Here is a 21,247-nt window from a genome sequence, read left to right as displayed (position 1 = left end):
CGCAGTCGGTAGGACTCGAACCTACGCTCCCAGAGGGAATCTGATTTCTAGTCAGACGCCTTAACCACTCGGCCACGACTGCTTCGATGGATACTTGAAATAAATAATGAATATAACTGTATCTTTTATATTTTGAAATAAAAATTTTGAATTTTGTTTAATTTAATTACAAAAGCTGATTCATCCATTGTATCAATAGTGATAGAAAATTTATGTTCTTATATCTTTTACATCTGAGGAATTATAATTGATACTATTTTCATTTTTAAAAAAGCAATTGGCAATTAATTGTAACTTTATATTAAAAATTAAAATTATTAAAGCCGTTACACCTCTGAATATGGATTTAACGAATAATTTTTAAACAGCAGTATATGCTGAAAAATTCTATAATTCTATATCCGCTGTTCATTACCTACGAAATTTTATATACCAAGTCAGAATTTCGCTCATATTTCGGATTTATGTTTTCATCTTTTTATTGATTTATATTTTTATGCGTTTATATCTTTATAAATTTTTATTTTTATTTTTTTATATATTTATACCATTATACTTTTATAATTATAAACCCAAGAAATTCTGATTTTCCTATTACCAAGGAACTTCATTAAGCAATAATCTCATTAAACCTTTAAACGCTTATTCTTTTGTTATTCGTTAACAGTTACCTCTAACGGTCGAGGACTTAGGACTTTTATCTTTCTTGAACGTTATATTCCAGTATGTACTTATAGAGTCAGAACCTTTCATAAAGATTTATTACCTGTTACGGTCATTGTGTAAAATCCATAGAATTTTAATATGGAACCTAAGGTTCCTATAGATTACATTCTTTCTAGCCCAGAATAACGAACAAAAATGAATGACAACTGTTAGAATTTAATCTTAAAGTTAAGATTAATAATCTGTGGAAGACACGACGATGTCTATGTTAAAATAATATTCAGTGATGTTTATTATTAAACAGAACTACAGAACCTGATGTATATAAGCGAGTAATATAATTAACAACTTATGGAAGAATTGTTGATTGTTGGCCAGTTACTTGGGTACTTTATGATGCCTGGTCCTTTACCTTTTACTTAAACTGCCTTAGCTTCATTTGGCAGAAGTACAAAACCTTTTTCATTTGAATTGAAGATACTGAAAGCCTCTGGGTCAATAATCCATACATCTGTACGTTTTCCATTCTTCAAACTTCCTGGGAAATTTTTTCAAATGCTTTATATTCTGTACTCGTAAAAGTTTGGGCTTCTTACAGAAGAAACATTTCGTCTTACTATTACTATCGTCATTTGCTTTCATTACCGTTTCAGTTTGGTCTGTTGTCCATCCTGAACCTCTGCGCCGTTTATATTCATAGGATGAGCTTCCCTTCGAAGAATTCCGTAGTGAGATCTGATTCCAGTCTACTTTCTAGACTGCTAATTAGAGGATTGTATGACCCTGGAAAACTACGTAGAAGCATTGCTGCTGACATCTCATCGTCATCATAAAAGATATAACTTAGAAAAAGGAAGCTGGCACCCCGCTGGGGGTAGCCACCCACATGCTATATTTATTTTTATTTTATTTTTTTTCTTCACCAACAAGATATAACACTTTACCAAATGTCCATAAGGACAAATTGTAAAATAAACAAAATAAAATAAAAAAAAAATCTCATCGTCCAAGGGTTTTCCTAATGCTGTTAGCTGATCGAACATGTTTAACATTTCTGTTAAGTGTTCTTCCAAATTTCCGCCTTCAGCTAAGTTCATTCGACATATATCCTTGAGCAGGAATACTTTATTTGATAACGATGCTTTCTGATGATAGTTCCTTAGGGTCTCCCATGCTTGCTTCGCCGATTTCGCACCCCTAATGTGAATGAGTTGACTATCCTCGACAAGTAACCCAATTGTCGCACGCATTGTTAATTTATACCCTTATACACTTATACAATTATACTTTATGTTAATTGTTTAATATTTACTTTAGTCGCGAACTTATTTCAACTCCCGCACATTGGGTCTGGGCCCATAATCTGTTAGAATTGTTTAATATTTACTTTAGTCGCGAGCTTATTTCAATACTAGCATATTGGATCTGGGCCCATAACCTGTTAGAATTTAATCTTAACTTTAAGATTAAATTCCAACAACTATTTTATTTTTAAATAAATTTCCAAACTACACAGCGTAACATATTCATGTACGTGATTTTTATCATATTATAATCATTGTTTAATAAATAACATTGATTAATAAGCATCAAGAAAAATAAAGGGTAAAATCAGGATCGTTGCAAAGGAGAAAATGAAGATTAACCTGTGAAATCAGAAATTGTATTTCAATGGATCGATACAATAGAAAGATAACAGACAAAGGACGCAATTAGAAATCGAAATTTATTTAGTAGACGTTATAATATATTGATTATCTATGTTAATCAAGTACAGCGAAACCAAATGACTTGCTTTATAGAATTCTTTTATTCGTACTTATATATTCTGCTAAAAAAATGTTCCTCGAGGTTGCGTTAATTAATTTTCATCTTTATTATATCCTTGTGATAAGTCGGTTTATGGAAATCGAAAAGATGACACGCGCTTATAGTGTACAGTATTTCCTGTCCGATGAATGCAAGTCAGAAGGAAATTTTACAAATAGAATATGAACACTATATAATTATCATGGAATCTGATCAACAGCGAAGAGCAAAATTTCACTCGCGACAGATTCAATGGAATGATCGATACTATATCGTAACGCAACTTCGCAGGCTGTAGAACTTATTCTTTTTCACCTTAAAAGCAAACACTACGATTACTCGAAATTACATCGGAGTACACTCGATGGAGCGTTATTCAGTGTTTTCTTTTTTCTTATCATTCTGAATATCTATGCGCCTCCAAAAATTGCATTCACAAGAACCTGTCGAGACAATATCCTAACCTCGAATATCCCTTGATTGAACACAGAATCGCATAACCTACTATTCGCGAGTCTAAACGTTACTGAAAATTCCAAAAGCCCTATCATTCTCACTTCTTCGCTCAATTTACAATATATGTACGAACTCAACGCACAAAGTTCAATAAAACAGCGGGCACGTTCTCCTTTCTCTTATCGATCATCCGAAAGAGATGAAAAACATTAAATAGAACGATCCATATCGTTATATTCTATCTTGGCTTTTTTTATGTTTCTATTTTTCATCTCGCTCGGTAGACGATTTTAAAGAAAGAAATACTCGTGGAGATCTTATCTTCGAGGTTGTTTAACCTTCGACTAATTTTTTTCTGCACACGCTTTTTAAGTAACTCGTTATACTTATAATTAGTGTAATGTGGCCGTAAACGTATATGTACAATCTTATAGCTGTCGACTGAATCCATTAATCTTTTTCTTAAAATCGGAAAGATTTCTCCTTTTTTTTTCCAATGAAAACAACTTCACTCTGTTTCATTTATGCATACATAATTATGACGTCACGCGTCGGACCTTCTACGAAGCTTATAGTGCAACTCGAATTGCAATAACAGCTAGACAAAAATTCTAAAGTCACGCCACGATCTCAATCGAGGATCGATGCCGGTAGCGTTTGTCTACAGCGATTATTCGGTAATTATCTGCGCGATTAGCGATACAAAAAAATGTTCTGTCGATTTGTCCGCGCGCGAAAAAGAACGATCTGCGATTATTTACAGACATTGATTTTATTTTCTATTCATTATCCTGCATTCTCGCGTTTTTATTTTCTTCTTCTCTCTCTCTTTTTTTTTTTTTTTTTTGTTATTTCTACATATAAATATATGCAAGTATGTACCTTTTGTTCATAGAAGATCGGGTCACGGAGAATCTTTAATTTCTATCGAATGACTAAATACTTCGAATCGAGAGGAAACTTATTTTTTCATCTTCTTCTTTTCTTTTTTTTTTTTTCTTCACAATTTTCTTCAGCATTTTTCAGTCAAGTGCAAAAATAGATACTTTATCGCCTCATATATCTTCTTTCTTCCGCATCTTTTCTTTTTTTTCGCGGCTTTTCATCTAAAACTGAGAGATACGGAGTAGGATAATGTAATACAGAATAATGTTCAGGAAATGTTCTAAGAACACCTAAATCTTCTTTCTTTAAATATAAATATGGGCCGATGACGGTGGGGAAATTTATTTTTTGACAATGTGAGTTGAATGGAATTTGTTAAATTGTTGAATTTTGATATTAATACGTCTGACTTGTAAAAGTTTTTCTATAAGTTGGTGAACCATAGAACATCTACTGAACATGGGACGCCAAGTTAGGTCCCAACTTTTTCGCACTTTCATGTAGAAACGTGAGTGTTTTTTCTATTTTGATGTTTTCCAACCATAAAGTTCACGCATCAAATGAATATCGATAATAATCGTCGAAAACAACCCGACGATAACGAACAACTTGATCAAAAAAGAAACATAATCGACTTGTATGATGGATCAAATGAAATCTACGTGATTATTACTAACTTGTTTCGATTTAATGATTAGAGTTAACTTACCATCATTCGAGACAACAATATTTGAAATATTTCCACAAACCGTTCATAGTATTTCAATTTGGTTTATTCTAACCTAAGTTTCACTCGAAAAAACATCACGCTTGAGGGAGCAAAGGGAATCTAGCGGTTCTACGTTCGAGTTTGGGATCTTTTTCTCCGTTTTCTTTTACAATCGATCCTTAAAAGGATGCTTCCAGCGACTGATCAAACTTTCGCGTTTCGTCTGAGTGAAAAATTGGGATTGTTAATCGCTAGAATCGTTCTAAATACTAAGTAGGCTAGTGAGGTTGTTTACGCCTATGGATAATCGCTATTAATCGATATCGTAATATGCACATTATGCACACACGCTGGGAAGTGGGCCTAGAGCAAACGCTACTTCATTTTATGGATCGATTTTACCATCTATAGGTCACCGTACAATCGTAGCTTGTATTCATATTATGTACATACAGGGCGGTAAATGAAATGTACACACGTGTCTCATTACCCACCATTTTACGATAATTTAAAATTCTTCGTGGATTTGAGATCATTCGAGGGATCGTTCGATCGATCAAACGAAGCGGAAAATTCGAAGCATAGAAAATAACGCGTTTTATACAACTTGTATGCCTTCGAAACTACAACGTGGCGAATAAAATGCATCAAATCGAACTATCCCTTGTAATTATACCGGATATTTAAACCCACAATCGAATGAAATAATCTTCAAAATAATACTATACGAGAAGTATCATTTCGAATTGTATCGTGTACGATAGACAATGAGAATTATAGTTTAAAGGCGTCTGTATTAGAAATAATATTTAATTTTAGAATGTTGAACAACGTAACGTCACATTGATATAATTTAATAAATTTATTTGTCTGAATAATTTACTGGGCAATATGGCGAAGTCTCATTCCCCTTCAACGATTTACTAATATAATCAATACTCGATTAGATCGATGAAAATTTATATCAAATCCACCCAGTATATCGAAGGATGACGAGCAAAACGCTCTCTATCTTAAGTAATTCATACCTATAAATGTGACACGAATTATTTGTACAATATTTGCAGTTACCTGCCCGTTTCGAATTGGATGGAATTTACGAGAGTTAAGGCTCGTCTATCAGTTTCTTCCGTTCGAAGACGAAGAAGACAGTCAAAATTCAGATCTCGATTAAACGATTTCATCGGAATCGTTTTTGTTTATCTCAACGCTATTTTTCGCGTTCTGGAAAAAATAATTCAATGTCGATAAAATATTATCGTTGATGCATTGAGAAAACGATTTCGACAAAACATATCTCACACTTTTTCAAAATCCATGATTACGCTAATAATAGAGCAAAGAAAATTACTATAATCGACCAAACAAACAGTGGCGATAAACCATCGAAATAACTAGAAATGAGAAAACAGGAAATTGAAAGATTATTGTAATTTCAATCATTTTTAATATCTCAATGAATTTTTTGTAAATAAATATTTTATTTTCTTCCTAACGTGTTTTATTATCGTTTCGTAAATTATTAAATTCTGCTCAATGATCTTTGACGAATAGAAATTAGGAACTATCGAATGATGAATCGATATTTTTTCAAGTGGTTCTCTTTCAGAGCCTTAACCCTGTAGAAACACGAAACAGTACTATACTCTTGATGCTCGTGGTATCGCACTGGAACACGTAAAACGCTTAAATATTGCTCTTTCCATAACCACCGTCGCGGTTAGATTAGTGGCAGTGCCATTTACATTATTCTGTTTTGCTTCCTCCCTCGAATGAAATGAATACGTCGAATTAATGTAATAATGGTTTCCATAGTTCTTTTTTTCTTTTCTCTTACTATCTACAGACATGTACGTTCAGTCGCTCGGCACTATTAAAAGAAGATATATTAATTAAGAATTGAAGGACGACATCATCCTTGTACTAGATTATAAAAATGAAATCAGCAATTCTTAATAATTAAAAATTTCTTCTTTTACATCCTCCTTTTCTTAATAATTCAACGTCTTTATGAAAGGAAAGCACGTAACGTAAGACAAATGTAGAACTCTGTAGAACGTGTCATTTAATTGAAGTTTCAAAAATTCTGAAATTTCATGTTGTTAAATTTTCCAAAGATTACTTCAACTTAACTGTGTATTAATTGCGATAAAAGTTCTTTTTTTTAATTGTAATAAATTTTTTTAATAGACAGACGTGTGTATTATTCTTCGTTAAATTATTTTATGCTTAACAATTTATGTTTAAACATCGTGATTGATGATGGGATATCGGGATGGATAAAAACAACGTTTATTTCATCAGGAAAAATAACTGAATGCATAGAAAACGACATAAACGGAAATGGAATATACTCTGCCAAAATACATATGTAGCAATTATTGATTTTCATTTTCTTTGCATAACAAAGCGCAATGTGGAAAGGTGGCTCAAGTTCGAATCATCGATATCAGCTACAATTTTGCTTTATTTATACTTCAAATTATTTTACTTTAAAAATTACAGAGATCATGTTTTCGTTTATAAATTGTCGCCAATGACAAAAAAAAACGAGATGTTTGCAAACGTGTATAATATACGCCTACAATATAATTAAAAAAAAAAAATAAAAATAAAAGACAATAGCGAATGAAGAAAATTCAAATAGAGAAACTAAAATATATTTAATAGCAAAATACATAAACCAAGGGGCGAAGAAAAAAAAAAAAAGTAATAAAGAGGATAGGTGCTGTGGTGATGATGTTAGAGTGATGATGTTAGAGTAATGATGGACGAAGTCGGTCGCCATTTTTGGAAAAGTAAAAATTATCTTCTTTTCTGTATACAAAATTGCAACGTTTATCAACGTTTTCTTTTATGATTTAAGTAAAGTTCATTACTTTCTTATGTATTAAAGAATAAGATACTGTACGTCACTTTTCCTTTATATAAATAGACATGCGTTTATCGATAGTTAAAAAATTTGCTTATATTTCGTTTACAAAAATAAAATAAAACGCGAGATAATTCATCCTATCTATGAATGAAAAATAAAATTTCCTATCTAATCGAGACTAAAGACGTTCTCATCAAGTCTTAACTAAAGTAAAGAGAAAGAGGTTTCCGCGAGTTATGGAACCAATGATTCTTCGATAGAATCCTGATTAATAATTGCTCGCATCCGGCGAAACCTGAAATTTTGATTCATTAATCATGCTTTCACGTTTCGTCCTCTCCTTTTTTCCTTCTTTTTCTTATATATCTACTTCTTTTTCAGTCCTCCAATTATTTAATTTTTTAAATTATCTTTATTTTATTCTTTCGAAACGCAGGAAAAAAGTGGTGCCTTTAGCGATCGACGTACGCAACACGGTGTGCCTTCAATATGCTACTACATTGCGTTCCTCGATCTTCCAGGAAACTGTCGGTGACGTCTAAATTGCTAAATTGCAAAAAACATGGCGTCATTTCCTTTTCTTTTTCTTTTTATCATTTACATTCGTACTTCACTCTTAATTAAAGATATAATCATCATAATTCCTCTCGCACGCATGCTCTTTCTCTCGTTTTTCCTTTCGTTCAATCTCTATCAGACACATTAACTAAGATCAAAAAGTCATATATATTTTTCCCGTTCGGTGGTATCGATCCGGTTTCTCTTCCTTGAAATGGGCGAAGATAAACATGCGATTATCGGCCGTCCCTAGCTCTGATGGTCCGATGGTCGTTCGAGATCGATGCCACCGACGTGACAGTCGTACGTCGATGATGCACGTTATGGAGATCCTGTTCCAGTTTATCGAGGGTAGCCAGACCGTGAACGCATACGACACTTTGTGAATGAGAATGACAGGGATGCTGGTGCTGAAGCACGAGGGTTGTTGTCGTCGTTGGTGGAGGAGGAGGAGGAGGAGGCGGAGGTGGTGGAGGATGAGGAAGGGAAGTGAGCCACGTCACGCCTGGCTCCGCTCTGTGTCATTTGCTGTTCTGTTGTAGTGCCGCGTTAATTTGTGCCCACAGTTCTTTGGTACAGGATTGAGATCTATAAATGAAATTATATTTCCAATATCAGTTTTATGGATTTATGCTTTATGATTACTAGACTGCAGGTGTTTAAGAATTTATGGTAAATTTAAAGTTGCAAGCATACACAGAATACAGATAATATAATGGTTAGAAGACATACTCTTATTTTCTACTGAAGCGTATTTTTTATCAAGTACTATACATTTTATCTTCATTTTTGTCTTCGTATGAAAGTACTACTATATGATAATTTAATATGCTTGAACTCAATTAGATGCTATAATTAATGCAATTATGATATGTACATAGGCTTAGATTTCTTTCGTCGTTTTCATAGAAATATAAATTTGCATAAACATCTACAGTCTATTCTCTGTCGTCAAGATCGAAAATTTTCTAGATGATAGTCTTTAATGATCTGGTGTAAGCTAATACCTTTTAATGGACTGAATCCGCTCTTTGAACTGAACATGGCCCTCGGGAGTGATCTGAAACGCTGCTCTAGCCGCACATACTACGTTGACGAAGTCTTCGTACTCACCTGCCGTCAAGTGGTATAACTTCTGATGCATACACTGAATATACCTGTAATTTATAATTGAAAATATCATTATTCAACTAGTTTCATTAATGATACTGTAAAAAATATTATACTAGTAAGAACTTGAAGAAACTAACATTTGTTGACACTTAAGGACAAGAGGAGCCAAAAGAGCAGATCTCAAATGTTGAAGTACAAGAGCCCGGTTGTTTCTAGCCAAAAAAAGCGCTGCTTCCAATGCAACGTCATGAAGAACGAAGGGACTAACGATGCTGTTTACTGTACAAATACAAAGTTGATGAAGGTATTGCGTGCCGAGACGCTTCGACACTCTTAACAACCATTTCACATCTTCCCCATAAGGTGGATTCCGCGCATATTTTGCCTGAGGTCTGTCGTCGTGTACGCGACGAGCTAAAGTTTCCAATGCTAACATTCCCACACGGTATGCAGCAACTAGAGAACGAAACTGCTGCTGACTGAAGGGCTGGGTTTGTCTATGAACCTGGGTACAGAAATAAATAAGCATGATTAAATAGATTAAAAAATCACATTAATAAACACTGAATAATTGTCAGTTGACAAAATACTGAAAGAATACTAAAAATCGATAAAGTTATCAAAAAATGAATAGAACATACTTATACAAGTATACCTGTTTGTAATTGGTTTTAAAATGTTCTAAATATTATCTAGAAATTTGCCAAATCTACCAAATCTAGATCTACTGATCAAAAAATTTATTACGGGTTAACTTTTCGCATAATAAAATATAGTTACCTGAGCCTGAGTTCTTACAGTGGGTATTATAGGCTGTGCCTGAACTAGAGCAGGCCCAGGTATGTTGCTCTGCCCGGGAATAGGTCCCGCAACTCCAGCTTGAACCTAATAACATCACATTAAACTTGAATATTGTTCTAAATTTAAATAAAACGAGAAATGTAGCAAGAATACCTACATTAACTGACATAGGCTGTTGCATGGTGAACAAATGATGAGTTCCCGGTGGTGGTGGCGGTTGCGGCGTGTAATATGGCGGCAGCGATGGTGGTTGCGCGGGTTGTGACGGATGATGAGGATGTTGCGGATGCTGTGGATGTGGCGGATGTGGTGGATGCTGAGGAAGTTGGGGATGTTGCGGATGCTGTGGATGACCCGGATGAGGCGGAAATGCCGCATGATACATTTGCATATGTGGTGGTGCTGGTGGTAGAGTTACCCTATGTGATGGCATCGGTCCACCAAAGGTTGGAATTGAATGGTGAGGATGCACAAAACTATAAGGACTCACTGCATATGGCAACCCAACTCCTGGAATCAAACAAAGATAATCAAACTTCATATAATCTGTGAAATACTCGAAACAAAATGAACAGAAGAATTGAAGAACCCACCTAAAGGCGCTAGCGTGGTTATAGTTGGATGCGTTGGATATGGTTGAGGAGGAGGTTGTGTGCTGGTCACAACAACCGCTTGAGCTGGTCCAGGAATCATTTGTGCATTGGTTATGTCCACTGGAGGACCAGGTTCCACCAGAAGCACTCCGTTAAGATCTAGTTGAAGAGGATCGTGTGGCATATCATCTTGCTGGTCTCCACCAGGAGTGTGCTATATATACGAATCAAGATTAGATTGATCAATTCTTCTTTTATGAAATATCTATTTCACTACTTAAAGATACTTACCCTGAGATACAGTTCGTACCAATATTTGGCCACTTGAAACAGTACTTCTGGATAAACGCCGCCTCCCTTTGCCGTGTTCTCCACCGTGATGCAAGCTTTCTCTAACATCAGATCGCTTTGTTCCTTACACTATAATAAAACGACCAAAATATAATCAAACACTTTCTCATTAAAAGTAAATTAATGTCTAATAAGAATTATAAAGTGCATACCTGCAAAATGGCCCTCTGTACTTCGTTAGGATTGAGTGCGTGAGCGTGCGGTAAACAAGACAGAGCGAGTTCTGCGGCTGCTCGAACCATATTAGGATCGCTTCCTCTGGACGACTTATCGGCTATACCAACAGCTTCAGGAGGCGTCAAATGTCCCTCCCAACTTTCGATTAGGAACGAAATCGCTGGTGCTCCTATTTCCATCGCTTGACCAGTGATCCAGGATACATGACTGGAGTAGGTACGACTGAGCCAGTTAGGAGTGACACAGTTATGAAGCCCAAGAGCGTAGAGACCAAGTTGAAAAGCGCACATGTGCAGAGCTCTGTGTGGTCCATGATGATTCTGACTTGTGGATGCTTGCGTGAATAAAGAGGTGGAACTGTTACCACCAGCTTTCGTGAGAACAGTCTTTGCCAACTCACACATAAAGTGTGCCCCTGCTTCTGATGGCTGGTTGGGGATTGATGGATATACTCTCTTGCTTTTGTATCTATAATAGAATTTGAAAAAGTCTTGTAGCATTCTTGAGAACTTCATAACATTCTTTAATCTTTTTATGAATATTTACAGACCTTGTTTCTTTAGCTCTCGTAGGCACAGATTGTTGAAGGATCTGCGTCTGAACTGTGAGTGCACTCATACCAGTTTCCAATTCTGCACTGGTACTGCTATGTGGTCTGCTGCTGGTACCAACGACACTATCACCATTTCCAGCATCCATTCCAGCAAGGGGAGAAGAACACTCTTCGTCATGAAGATATCTTGTCATCTGAAACAGGTATTATAACCCAAGTCCCAAACTTCTCTATTGGAAGGTTATAAATCAAGGAGTCTTTCTTACCTCACTCTTAGTTGGAGGATTAGAGGTATAATAGCTACTAAGGATTGGTGACTTAATCAGTTGATGAACGTCTCGATCCAACAATTTATCCATGATTTTCGCTACCTTCGTAGGATCATCCTTGTAGTGAACAAGCAATGTGATGGCTAAATCTCCTCTGAAATAGTCAAATAGTTGTTATTTTAGTTACAAAGTTCGAAGAATAAAACCGATAGATCAAATTTAAACATATAAAATTAATAACTACGAAATACCTCTGGCGTCTAGTTCCTTCGCAAAGAAGAGGATGATCAGCTTCGCTCACATTCGCCTTCAAGCCCAGAGCAGCAACGGCCGCGTCGAACCCAAGATTCTCGTCAACGTCTGAGGACAGGTGTTTTACTCCTGCGAATCATTCCACAAACTTTTACCTTCCGTCTACATTATTTAATCATTAACTCTTTCTTGTCTGAAAGAAGATATCCTTCATCCTCGATTCGAATCGCGCAAAATCTTTTTACTCGACCAAATTTCAGAGAAGAAAAGCTTTTAAAAAAAAGTGCGTACTTGACGTGTTAAGGGCGTCGAATATGAAGCTAGCCAACATGATGGGAAGCAACGCATGACCTCTGGATCTTAGTACTCCGTCTTTCAGTTGTTCCGCCCTTTGCCGAACCATTGCCAATTCAGCTGGACCAAGTGGGATTTTCTTTAATAATCCAACTAACTCGCTTTCTTGATGAGCCAATTTAACCTACAACATCAATCACACCGTAAATGTTTATTTTTGTGTATGTTATATGCATTATATGCATTTCTGCATCTTCATATCGCATAAAGACCAATTACTAGTTCACTTACTAATCAACTATCTTATTAATACATTAATTTACCTCCAACGGTTTCGTGTTGGCAGGTGGTCTAGCCATCTCGAGACCAAATAAGCCAACCCTGAACGCTAGGTTGTAGTATTCCGGGTTCTCCGCGAGGACCGTACACAGGAAGCAACATTTGGCCAAGGTGGCGGACGCAAGGCACGTGAGCTGATGGGACGCCGGGTTTACTTGTTGCTAAAACATTGTCGTTGTATTCGTTACGCACTTACTAGCTCTGATCAATTGGAACAGGGCCTTACTGAATTGAACAAACGAAACCAAGTCTTTCCAATGAATCTACCTTCTTCTTTTTCCCCTTCAACGGCATCGGAGGTTCATCGATCATGAGATTTGGTGGATTAGCCAACAGTTCCTCGCCGAGTTGAACACCCAAAATACACGCTTCCCTCGTGTGGCCGTGAGCGTAGAGTCCCTCAGCCCTGGCGAATAGGATGTCCCATGGATCTTCTGTTTTCATTAGATTGCCCAACACTGTACTCGCGTTTGCAGTGGACGCTGATTGTGATTCATTCTTGGAGTCTTTGCCCGAACCGCCATTCACCACAGCTTTAGGATCATAATAATAAACATGATATTCGTCACCAGACGGGCTGTCGCTACTCGACGAAGAGCTCTCGTCCTTAGATGGTCTTCTGGAAGGATCCTTTTCTAGGTCAGACTCCTGCTCGCTCTTCGAACTATTCCCTTTAGGCAACACCGTTCGCGATTTCTCTCGATAGTCGAGATTCGTCCTGCTACACTTCGCATCGCAGGCAGCTTTGTTATTACTACTATCACTACTATCACTATGGGTCTCGGACGAAGCATTTGAGCGGTGCTTGTCCGAGTTTTGAGCGTTCTTCAGACTGACGTTACTGTTCGAGGACGACTCGCTGCCACCACCCTCCTACAATTTTTCATTTCTATAGCGATTACAGTAATAATTAACAGCACCTATAATTAATTTAATATTTTTTTCTAACGTTCTATAATCTTTTTTACAGATCTTTGCAAGCCTACACCAAGTTGATCTCGACATTCGAAAGTGAATTATTTCTCGATACAAACCTGCGAGTCTGTATCCCCGCAATTATTTAGTTGAGCGCAAGATCTTCTAACGAGAACTACTTGAGGCTCGGCAATGTCGGGCATGTCGGTCTCATTCTCGCAGAAACCTTCTGAGCTGACGCTGCTTCGGTTTCCATCACCGCCACCGCTTCGTGAACATAGTCCTGAACACTCTCGCGGGTTCAGCCGTCTTCTATCCATATAACTAAACTCCACCAGGCCTAAACTCAATGGTCGTCGACCGTGGTGATGGGAAACGGGAGGTTGACAGTTTAACACGGCTGCACTCGAATTCACCTACGTTTTTAACGTTTAAAAATGTATTTTATGTTACGAGCTTAATATTTAAAAAAAATGTATTTGTATTAAGAAAAGGGAGAAAAGGATTGTTTACTTTTTCAAAATCTCCAATTTTGTATGTTCGAAAAAGTACGTACGTATACCAAAAGGTTAAAGAAGACACTTTTATTTTGTAGGATTTCTTTTTATTCTATGTAGCAGGAGCTTCATTTGAAAAAATGGGTTGGATTAATGAACTGACCTGGTTCACCTCGGTCCTAGTATCGCCAGCATGCCGAAAGCAGGTGAATGGACAATGATACATGGGATTGCTTCCGGCGGTGTACGTGATACCAGGCAAGGTGTACTCCTCCCAATCCAGATAGCATGCCTCGAGCGCCGATTTAAATCCGGTGAACACAGCCAGGTCGTTCTTCAATGAATCCTTGTGACTACTGCCATTATTTCTGTTATGTGAATTGTGCGTCACCGAACTGCCCCGACTTTTTGTCACCTTAATAAGAAATAAAGAAGTCCGTCATTATCTGTTTCAATTCAAAGACATAGATTTTATACCGGAATTAATAAAAGGTATCTAACTTTCTATATAACAATATCTCAAATATAAAACCATTAGAACTTTTACGTTATAATATTCATATATACATGTACAGAGTGAAACGAACTTTCTCAGTCTTTGGTTATTTCAGTAATATAATATATATTAACAAATGTTATATACTTACAAAGAATATTCATATACATTAAAATAAAGTACAGATGATTTTAAGTTTCGTAATTTACTTCAATCATCGCTCTTTCTCTTATCAATTATTTAAATCGTTTAATTTACATCAATCTGAATTAAAAATGGAAAAAGACGTGTACGAAGTAAATGGAGTAAAAGTAAGTGGAACGAACCGTCCTTAGTCAGACACGCAGTAACTTCCAACTAATGAAAACCGTGATGCTATATATACCTTGTCGATGATCTTCATGTGCCAAGCAGTAAACTGTCCGTGGAGCATATCTCGTTCAGCGGGCGATAATCCAGGATTCAAGGCAGCCAGTCGCCATAGAACGACAATCTCATCGCAGAGGGACGAGCAAGCGTGCTGCGAGGCGTGCACATTGCTGTTCATGTTGTGCTTACCGCCATATCCGGTTCCGTTCAACAAAGCTACCTTTGTGTTGAACCACCATACGAGAATCTGCTCGCACGCCATACACTCCTCGGTGATGATCTCCAACAATGGTATAGCGTTGCGATCGGTCCTCTTGAACATCTCGCGCACGATCGACAGCAAGTTCCACATGCCTTCCGGTTCGCGACCACGCAGCGGTCGCAGTAACGAGGACCATTCGGCAGCTGCAGGAGGCGCAGTGGTGCTCAGATAATTAACATCGCTGTAATTAAGAATGTAATGTAAAAAACATTGAAGTTTAATGGAAATATTTTGGAAGATATAGAGGTACAAAAATATTCTTTCGAAATTACTTGCATATATGCTTCTCCATTTTCGTAAATTATTATTGGTATATTATTATATAAATTATTATTATTTGATATATTATTAATTTGAAAATTTGAGAATTTGGAAATCTCATAGTTTGGTAATTTAGGAATTTGGTAATTCGATGAATTATGAGTAACAGACAAAATTGCTGAGAGTGTTTAATTCGGGACAACCACTAATTCGTTTCTCACAACAAAATTTGATGCATTTGGAACAATACGTTCCAGTAAATCAATTTTCAACGTTGTAATTATTAAGTGAGAATTTCATCGCACCCACTGCATAGAAATGGAGATACGTTCAGAACTCATGATACAAGAAACGTCTTCCATTGCAGCTCTGATTCTATGAAAAATTTCAAGTTTCAGTTGTTCTGTATAAAAATAAATAACAGTGTAACAAAAATTATAGAACTGGAACACGAGATTAACAATAAGAACGAATGATCAACGATGATTAGTAACAGCAGCACGCAATAAGAAACAATAATAAAGATGAAGGATGAAATAACGAAGAATGATAATGCGACAATAATAACCTGAAGACAATCGGAGCGGGCACGCAGAACTTGATGAGGATCTTCTTGATGTTGTCGTGCAGAGTCTTCTCATCAAGGTACCAAGACGTTTGATCGTGAGCTGAGGCGCCTGCCGTGGGATCCGGAGCACCGCAATAACTGTTGATGGTACTCGGTTGAACCGACAGCAGCTCGTCTAACAATCGTTGGGCAGTGGGCAAAATCTGCTGTGGTAGCTCGCTGATGAGATATTGCGCGAACTTTTGCAGTTGTTCCCGGTGCAAACGTGACAAGGATTCGCTAACTGGAGCTCTCAGGCACACCTGTGTCGGCTGATTACAAATAATGAATTTTAGGTCTTGCGATCGCGTCAATTAATCCTTTACATGATCAATCAAATTAAAAAAAATGTTTAATTATCCCAAATATAAATATATCTATTTTCTTTTATTCTTCTTTTTCAACAAATTAGTTTGATCGTCCTTTCTGGAGTGAAAAGGCGATAATTTGAAATTATCTGAAGAAACGAAGGAGTACTTCTGTCTAGAGTTATTTCTTTCATTCTCGTTTATAGTGAAATCGACTGGTATAGCGTGTACTTTAATTAAATAAAATTCCTCTGAGACTTCCCGTCTTAATGAAGAAAATAATTATTATTTAAGTTACTGGTTTTGTAACTGAATGTTATATTTTACTGATATTTTAATTAAAGAACTTTCTGACGATAAAACATTTGCAGGATAATTTTATTTACCATATGTATCCTGTGAAGACACACGGCGACCACATGAGCACACCAATAGGCCTTAGAGGAACAAGTGCAGTTGCACGACGTGATCTTCCGTCGATCGAACGTCACAGCCACATTGAACTGTGATCTTACACCGTTCAACAACCCCTGTGAATTCACTGTAGCGCTCAGATGGAACCCTGCAACATAAAAAAAATGAAATAAAAATATTCCTAAAATCTTTTCACCAAAAATTACCATATTTTGTTCAAATAAATAATTATTCTCTTACGACCTTAGCCCATAAGCATAACGTTGTACTTTAAAAATCATAGCGCGTTATGTCTCCTTTGCAAAAACATAAGAAACGATACGTCCCTATTATTAACAATTAATTAAAAAAAAAAAGAAACAATTTTTCTCACACTGATAATTTCATGTCCGAAAAAGTTGAAGAACATACAACGATTATTTCTCAAATTCCTTTAACAGTTGGTCGAAAGAATTCCCTGGAGAAATCTTATAACTTTTAATAGCCACGAAGGAGACTCGACTTCGAACTACGAACAAGAAGATGACACAGCGACAAGAAGTTGGATACGAGGTTCCTAAACGGACCGAAGAGATAAAGACGTCGTTTCGGGCGCATTAAGAAACTAACGCCCGGGGTCGTGGATAGCCAACACAACGGAACACAAAGAGGAAGACGTCGGTTTATACCCAGAGCGTAGCGCAAATTAGCTCGAGGAAATTAACCAGCCAGGAACAGCTTGGTCAAACAATGAAATTAAGGATTAAATTCCAACGCTTCGTCGTGGATCCTCCAAGCACCTTCCTCGTGAACGTCGATTCGCTAGTCGAATAGAAGCTTCCTTGTCTGTGAGATTATTTTGTGAATAGGACGAAGGGATGAAACGCGCGCTTGAGCGGAACTAGCTGGAGAATCGTTCAGAAAGCTCTATTTCTTCGCAAATTCTAGATTCATAGTCAAAGCACTAGAAACCTGGGCTATTCCATTAGAATTAGACGATTAGTATTAAATTTGAATGGTTAAAGTACGAAATTAAAAGCAGACCTACTTTTCTACATAATTTGCATGAATCGTGTTGCGAATTATTTCTCTAGCGAAGTTTGTCGATTTTGAAAACGATAAAATTTGAAAATCTTCATAATTACGTATGTATTATACATTCTGAATTATTGTTCCAATGAAATTTAGCGAAAAGTACGGGTGAAGCTCGCTTTCGTCGCGTTTCGAGCGATTACTATAAAACAACTTTCTCAATTGTCTCATTGTTTCAATGGAATTCTTAGACTTCAAGCTGTGCAAGATTTGCGAACAATTCTAAGATAACGATAATTAAATGAAACAATTTCACACGAATGCAAAACTTCTGAAAGCCGATACGAGTGTTTGATTAGGAAAATAGAAACATAAAAGTAGGAAATTTAATGTGACACTATATTTCATGTGATTAAACCTAAATGAAGAAATATGGAATGTAAGAAGAATCGGAGATTAATGGATATCGCTCGACGATCATTCAGCTTGTCATTTAGACGTCGCTGGTTATTACACCGATAACTCGAAATGGCTTCACAGTATCGCGATTCAGGCGTTCGAAAGTTGACCAGTTTCTTTATTCGATGAATGAAAGAGGTATTATGTGAAGTTCTGCAGCCAGCGGGCATAGATTTGCCTGGAGGCTTCCCTTTTGAACGGGAAACACGACGGAATAGACGTAATTGGAAATCTGACCCTGACGTTTCCCTGTCCAAAATAGTGTCGCGGATTCTCCCCTCTGTAAGCGGGCGCTGAAATGAATGTAATATACGCTGAAAGTCGATAACGAGAAGCACTTCAGCTGGTTAAGGAATTTAATAAGATCAATTAAACGTCGGAACAATTCCCCATTTGTATCACTATTTTTTCAATCTTATTGCTTTTAGAAAATTTCTTTGATAATCACTGTTGTTGACTGAGACTTTGTTTACGTAAAAGTTTGTTTATTATAAGAACCCAGTGTAATAAAAGATATTGGTATAACGTGAAACAAAATTGCCACATTATACGTAAAATTCAACAAACATTTACATATCTGTAAATGTATAACTTGTTAGATAAAAATATTTTGGAAAGTCTAATAATTTTTCCTTTTCTTTTTTCTGCAAATGCAACATTTACCTCTTATTTGCGTATGCATAGGGCACCTATGGTTTAAACTGGTATAATTCACCTTCATAAGCGAAACATGTCTTCCATATTATACAGAGCTTCGCTGTGTTCTTATTTTGCGTTTTGTTTATTTACTTAAAAAATAAGTAGAACAATTAATTAAAGAAATTAATTTGTCAATGATATTTGGTCGAAAAGTTGCGATACGCTAAAAAATGGAATTACGGTCGATTTCTCTGGCGCGACTGAGCGGCAGTAGTATGAGACGGAAGTGAACAGACATTCAGTAGTGTGGTTATATAAGCGATACGACAGAACCGCCTTCACAACTCTATAAAAGAAACGTTCTACTCTCACTTTGATAGTTTTAACTACTCGATAAAGATCATAAATTACATTTACCGTGTAAAATATAAGATACAAATTAGTATTTAATATTGTTACGCTATAAACTCTTATCATACCTGCGATGAATACCAGTGTCAGTAAAACTTTGGACAAACTTTTATCAATACAAAAACAGATAAAAAATGGATAATTAACTCGTTTATGGATCGCTCACCGATTTGTAGAGGATCTTTGACGCTCCTTGACCGGAAGAAGTGTTCTCCACGCTGGAATTCGTCCGCACTTCCGTTCGCCAAACAAGAGTAGAGTCTGATGTCCTCCTCGTTGTCCGGGAAACTCCAGAACGCTATCCTGAGCTGCAATTGCTCTGGAACCGGTGGATAAACGTGCTCCACCAGTTCGAACGGGATGTGAGAGGCGACACATCGCGCGGCAAGTTCGCACAGCGTCGGCACTGTTTGTCCATCTGCGAAAGAAAATTTTCAAGAAATTAGACAAATTCTTTAACCTGCCACGAATTTTCTTCTTTGCTTTCTTTATTTTATTTTCAACAGGATATAAGTAACGGCGATAGACATTACGTTTCGTTTATCAGTTATCAATTACACAGTTCATGTAATAATACTTTTCTGCCTCAAAATAATCCCTTTATTGATCTTATTAACCGTATCGATCAAAATTATCTTTCCAAATATTAAACACGTGGGAAATAATTGGAAAACGGGTTCATCGATGAATTACAGCACGTAATTCTATATCCGGGATAAGAAGAAAAGAAACGAACAGAGGCTGCAAGACCGTCGTTGCAAAAATAATCGGCCTCTTTCTCTCTTCCGGCCATCTGTTTCGCGTTATAACAGCGTTTGCCGGTCGGAATCGTGGCTTTGCCGCGTTTTTCCTTCGAGAACACGGTGCCAGTTAACGAAGGAAGGAGACGGAAAGAAAGGAAAAAGGTAAAACCCCGACAAGAAGACGAGGTTTTTATGGCGAACCTGCGATCCTAGATTAGAAACGCGTAGTGGTACTGGAGAACAACAAGAATCGCTACAAAAACAGGAATACGAATTAATAAATGGCAAAACGTTTGTAAAGAAGCACGAGATTCATTAATCAATGAGATGAGCAATTCCGATAATAAACAGCGTCGATAATTTTATTAATACCCACATCAGTCGTCCGGGTTTCTTTGCACGATCTTGTTGCAGTAATTGGTGGTATTAACAAGAAAAGTTAGGCAAACTGGGAAGTTCAAAAAATTATGAAACTTTGCATACAAGCAAAGTACGTCATCTATAATACAACGGTATTTTTCGTTGGTGCCATAATTCGATTTTAAGGGGTGGAATCACACATCCTAATAACAATTCAGAATTTTCTCGTTTGCGAAATATTTGGTAAAAAACATCTGAAGAAAAGTTTAAGTAAAAATTGCAACGTTCCTTTGCGTATGCTACTAAACTGCGTAAACAATTTTTTGAAAAATCCATCAAAGAAAAATAAAATTGCATTATGGATGACGTACTTGTACGGAAGGTTCCATAAGCATTTTAATTTACCTAACCTTCCTCGTAAGTGATCCATAGGAAATTTACAAGGAATTTTCCAGTCTGTCGCTGATGATGAAATATCGATTAGAGTTTGTTAACGTTCGAAATGAAAAATAAAGTTCGGAATTTTTATAAAGAACTAGATTGGGATTTTATGATTTTTGCAGACGAATATTTATACTTCCGCTACTGGAAAGTAGAGATTCGTGTAAATATTTAAACAAACAAGAGATTAGAATTCGAACGAGTTAGTATCCGAACGTCTAAAATTCTTGTCGCCTATTTCAATATCATGCTCAAATAAAAATAATTGCACAATTCGTCTGTGCAATCCTAAACGCTACTTCCAACAGCGATCGATCATGTAACGAAAGACGAAGAGAATGTCGATAGATCTGG

The 21,247-nt window shown here is 36.6% G+C and overlaps 2 protein-coding genes and 1 non-coding gene across 3 annotated transcripts in view; 1 reads left to right on the top strand and 2 right to left on the bottom strand.

The window, feature by feature from the left end:
- On the bottom strand, positions 1-82 carry Trnas-aga (transfer RNA serine (anticodon AGA)). Its single transcript has one exon. It is a non-coding gene; the product is annotated as a tRNA-Ser (tRNA).
- Positions 83-3,905: 3,823 nt separating this feature from the next.
- The window catches only part of LOC132909486 (zinc finger SWIM domain-containing protein 8 homolog), a 107,312-nt gene continuing 89,970 nt past the window's right edge, over positions 3,906-21,247 (bottom strand). The window contains exons 3-22 of the mRNA XM_060964343.1: positions 19,516-19,767; positions 16,802-16,977; positions 16,069-16,379; positions 14,994-15,420; positions 14,276-14,527; positions 13,735-14,031; positions 12,968-13,573; positions 12,685-12,861; positions 12,359-12,545; positions 12,067-12,196; positions 11,813-11,969; positions 11,544-11,740; positions 10,969-11,461; positions 10,757-10,885; positions 10,466-10,679; positions 10,030-10,382; positions 9,852-9,956; positions 9,209-9,576; positions 8,966-9,115; positions 3,906-8,546 (exon numbers count right to left, since the gene is read on the bottom strand). Of these exons, the coding sequence (XP_060820326.1) occupies positions 8,480-8,546; positions 8,966-9,115; positions 9,209-9,576; positions 9,852-9,956; positions 10,030-10,382; positions 10,466-10,679; positions 10,757-10,885; positions 10,969-11,461; positions 11,544-11,740; positions 11,813-11,969; positions 12,067-12,196; positions 12,359-12,545; positions 12,685-12,861; positions 12,968-13,573; positions 13,735-14,031; positions 14,276-14,527; positions 14,994-15,420; positions 16,069-16,379; positions 16,802-16,977; positions 19,516-19,767 (5,048 nt within the window). The 3' untranslated portion in view covers positions 3,906-8,479. The remainder of the gene's footprint in view (positions 8,547-8,965; positions 9,116-9,208; positions 9,577-9,851; positions 9,957-10,029; positions 10,383-10,465; positions 10,680-10,756; positions 10,886-10,968; positions 11,462-11,543; positions 11,741-11,812; positions 11,970-12,066; positions 12,197-12,358; positions 12,546-12,684; positions 12,862-12,967; positions 13,574-13,734; positions 14,032-14,275; positions 14,528-14,993; positions 15,421-16,068; positions 16,380-16,801; positions 16,978-19,515; positions 19,768-21,247) is intronic.
- Positions 6,647-21,247, top strand: part of LOC132909811 (small ribosomal subunit protein uS11A) — a 111,831-nt gene continuing 97,230 nt past the window's right edge. Inside the window, exon 1 of the mRNA XM_060964921.1 lies at positions 6,647-6,659. The gene's annotated coding sequence lies outside the window, so the exon portion shown is untranslated. The remainder of the gene's footprint in view (positions 6,660-21,247) is intronic.

The sequence above is a fragment of the Bombus pascuorum genome, chromosome 8, assembly GCF_905332965.1.
Source record: "Bombus pascuorum chromosome 8, iyBomPasc1.1, whole genome shotgun sequence".
In the NCBI taxonomy this organism is placed as follows: domain Eukaryota; kingdom Metazoa; phylum Arthropoda; class Insecta; order Hymenoptera; family Apidae; genus Bombus; species Bombus pascuorum.
The sequence above is the reverse complement of the archived record's forward strand: the minus strand, read 5'-3'. Positions and strand labels throughout refer to the sequence as shown.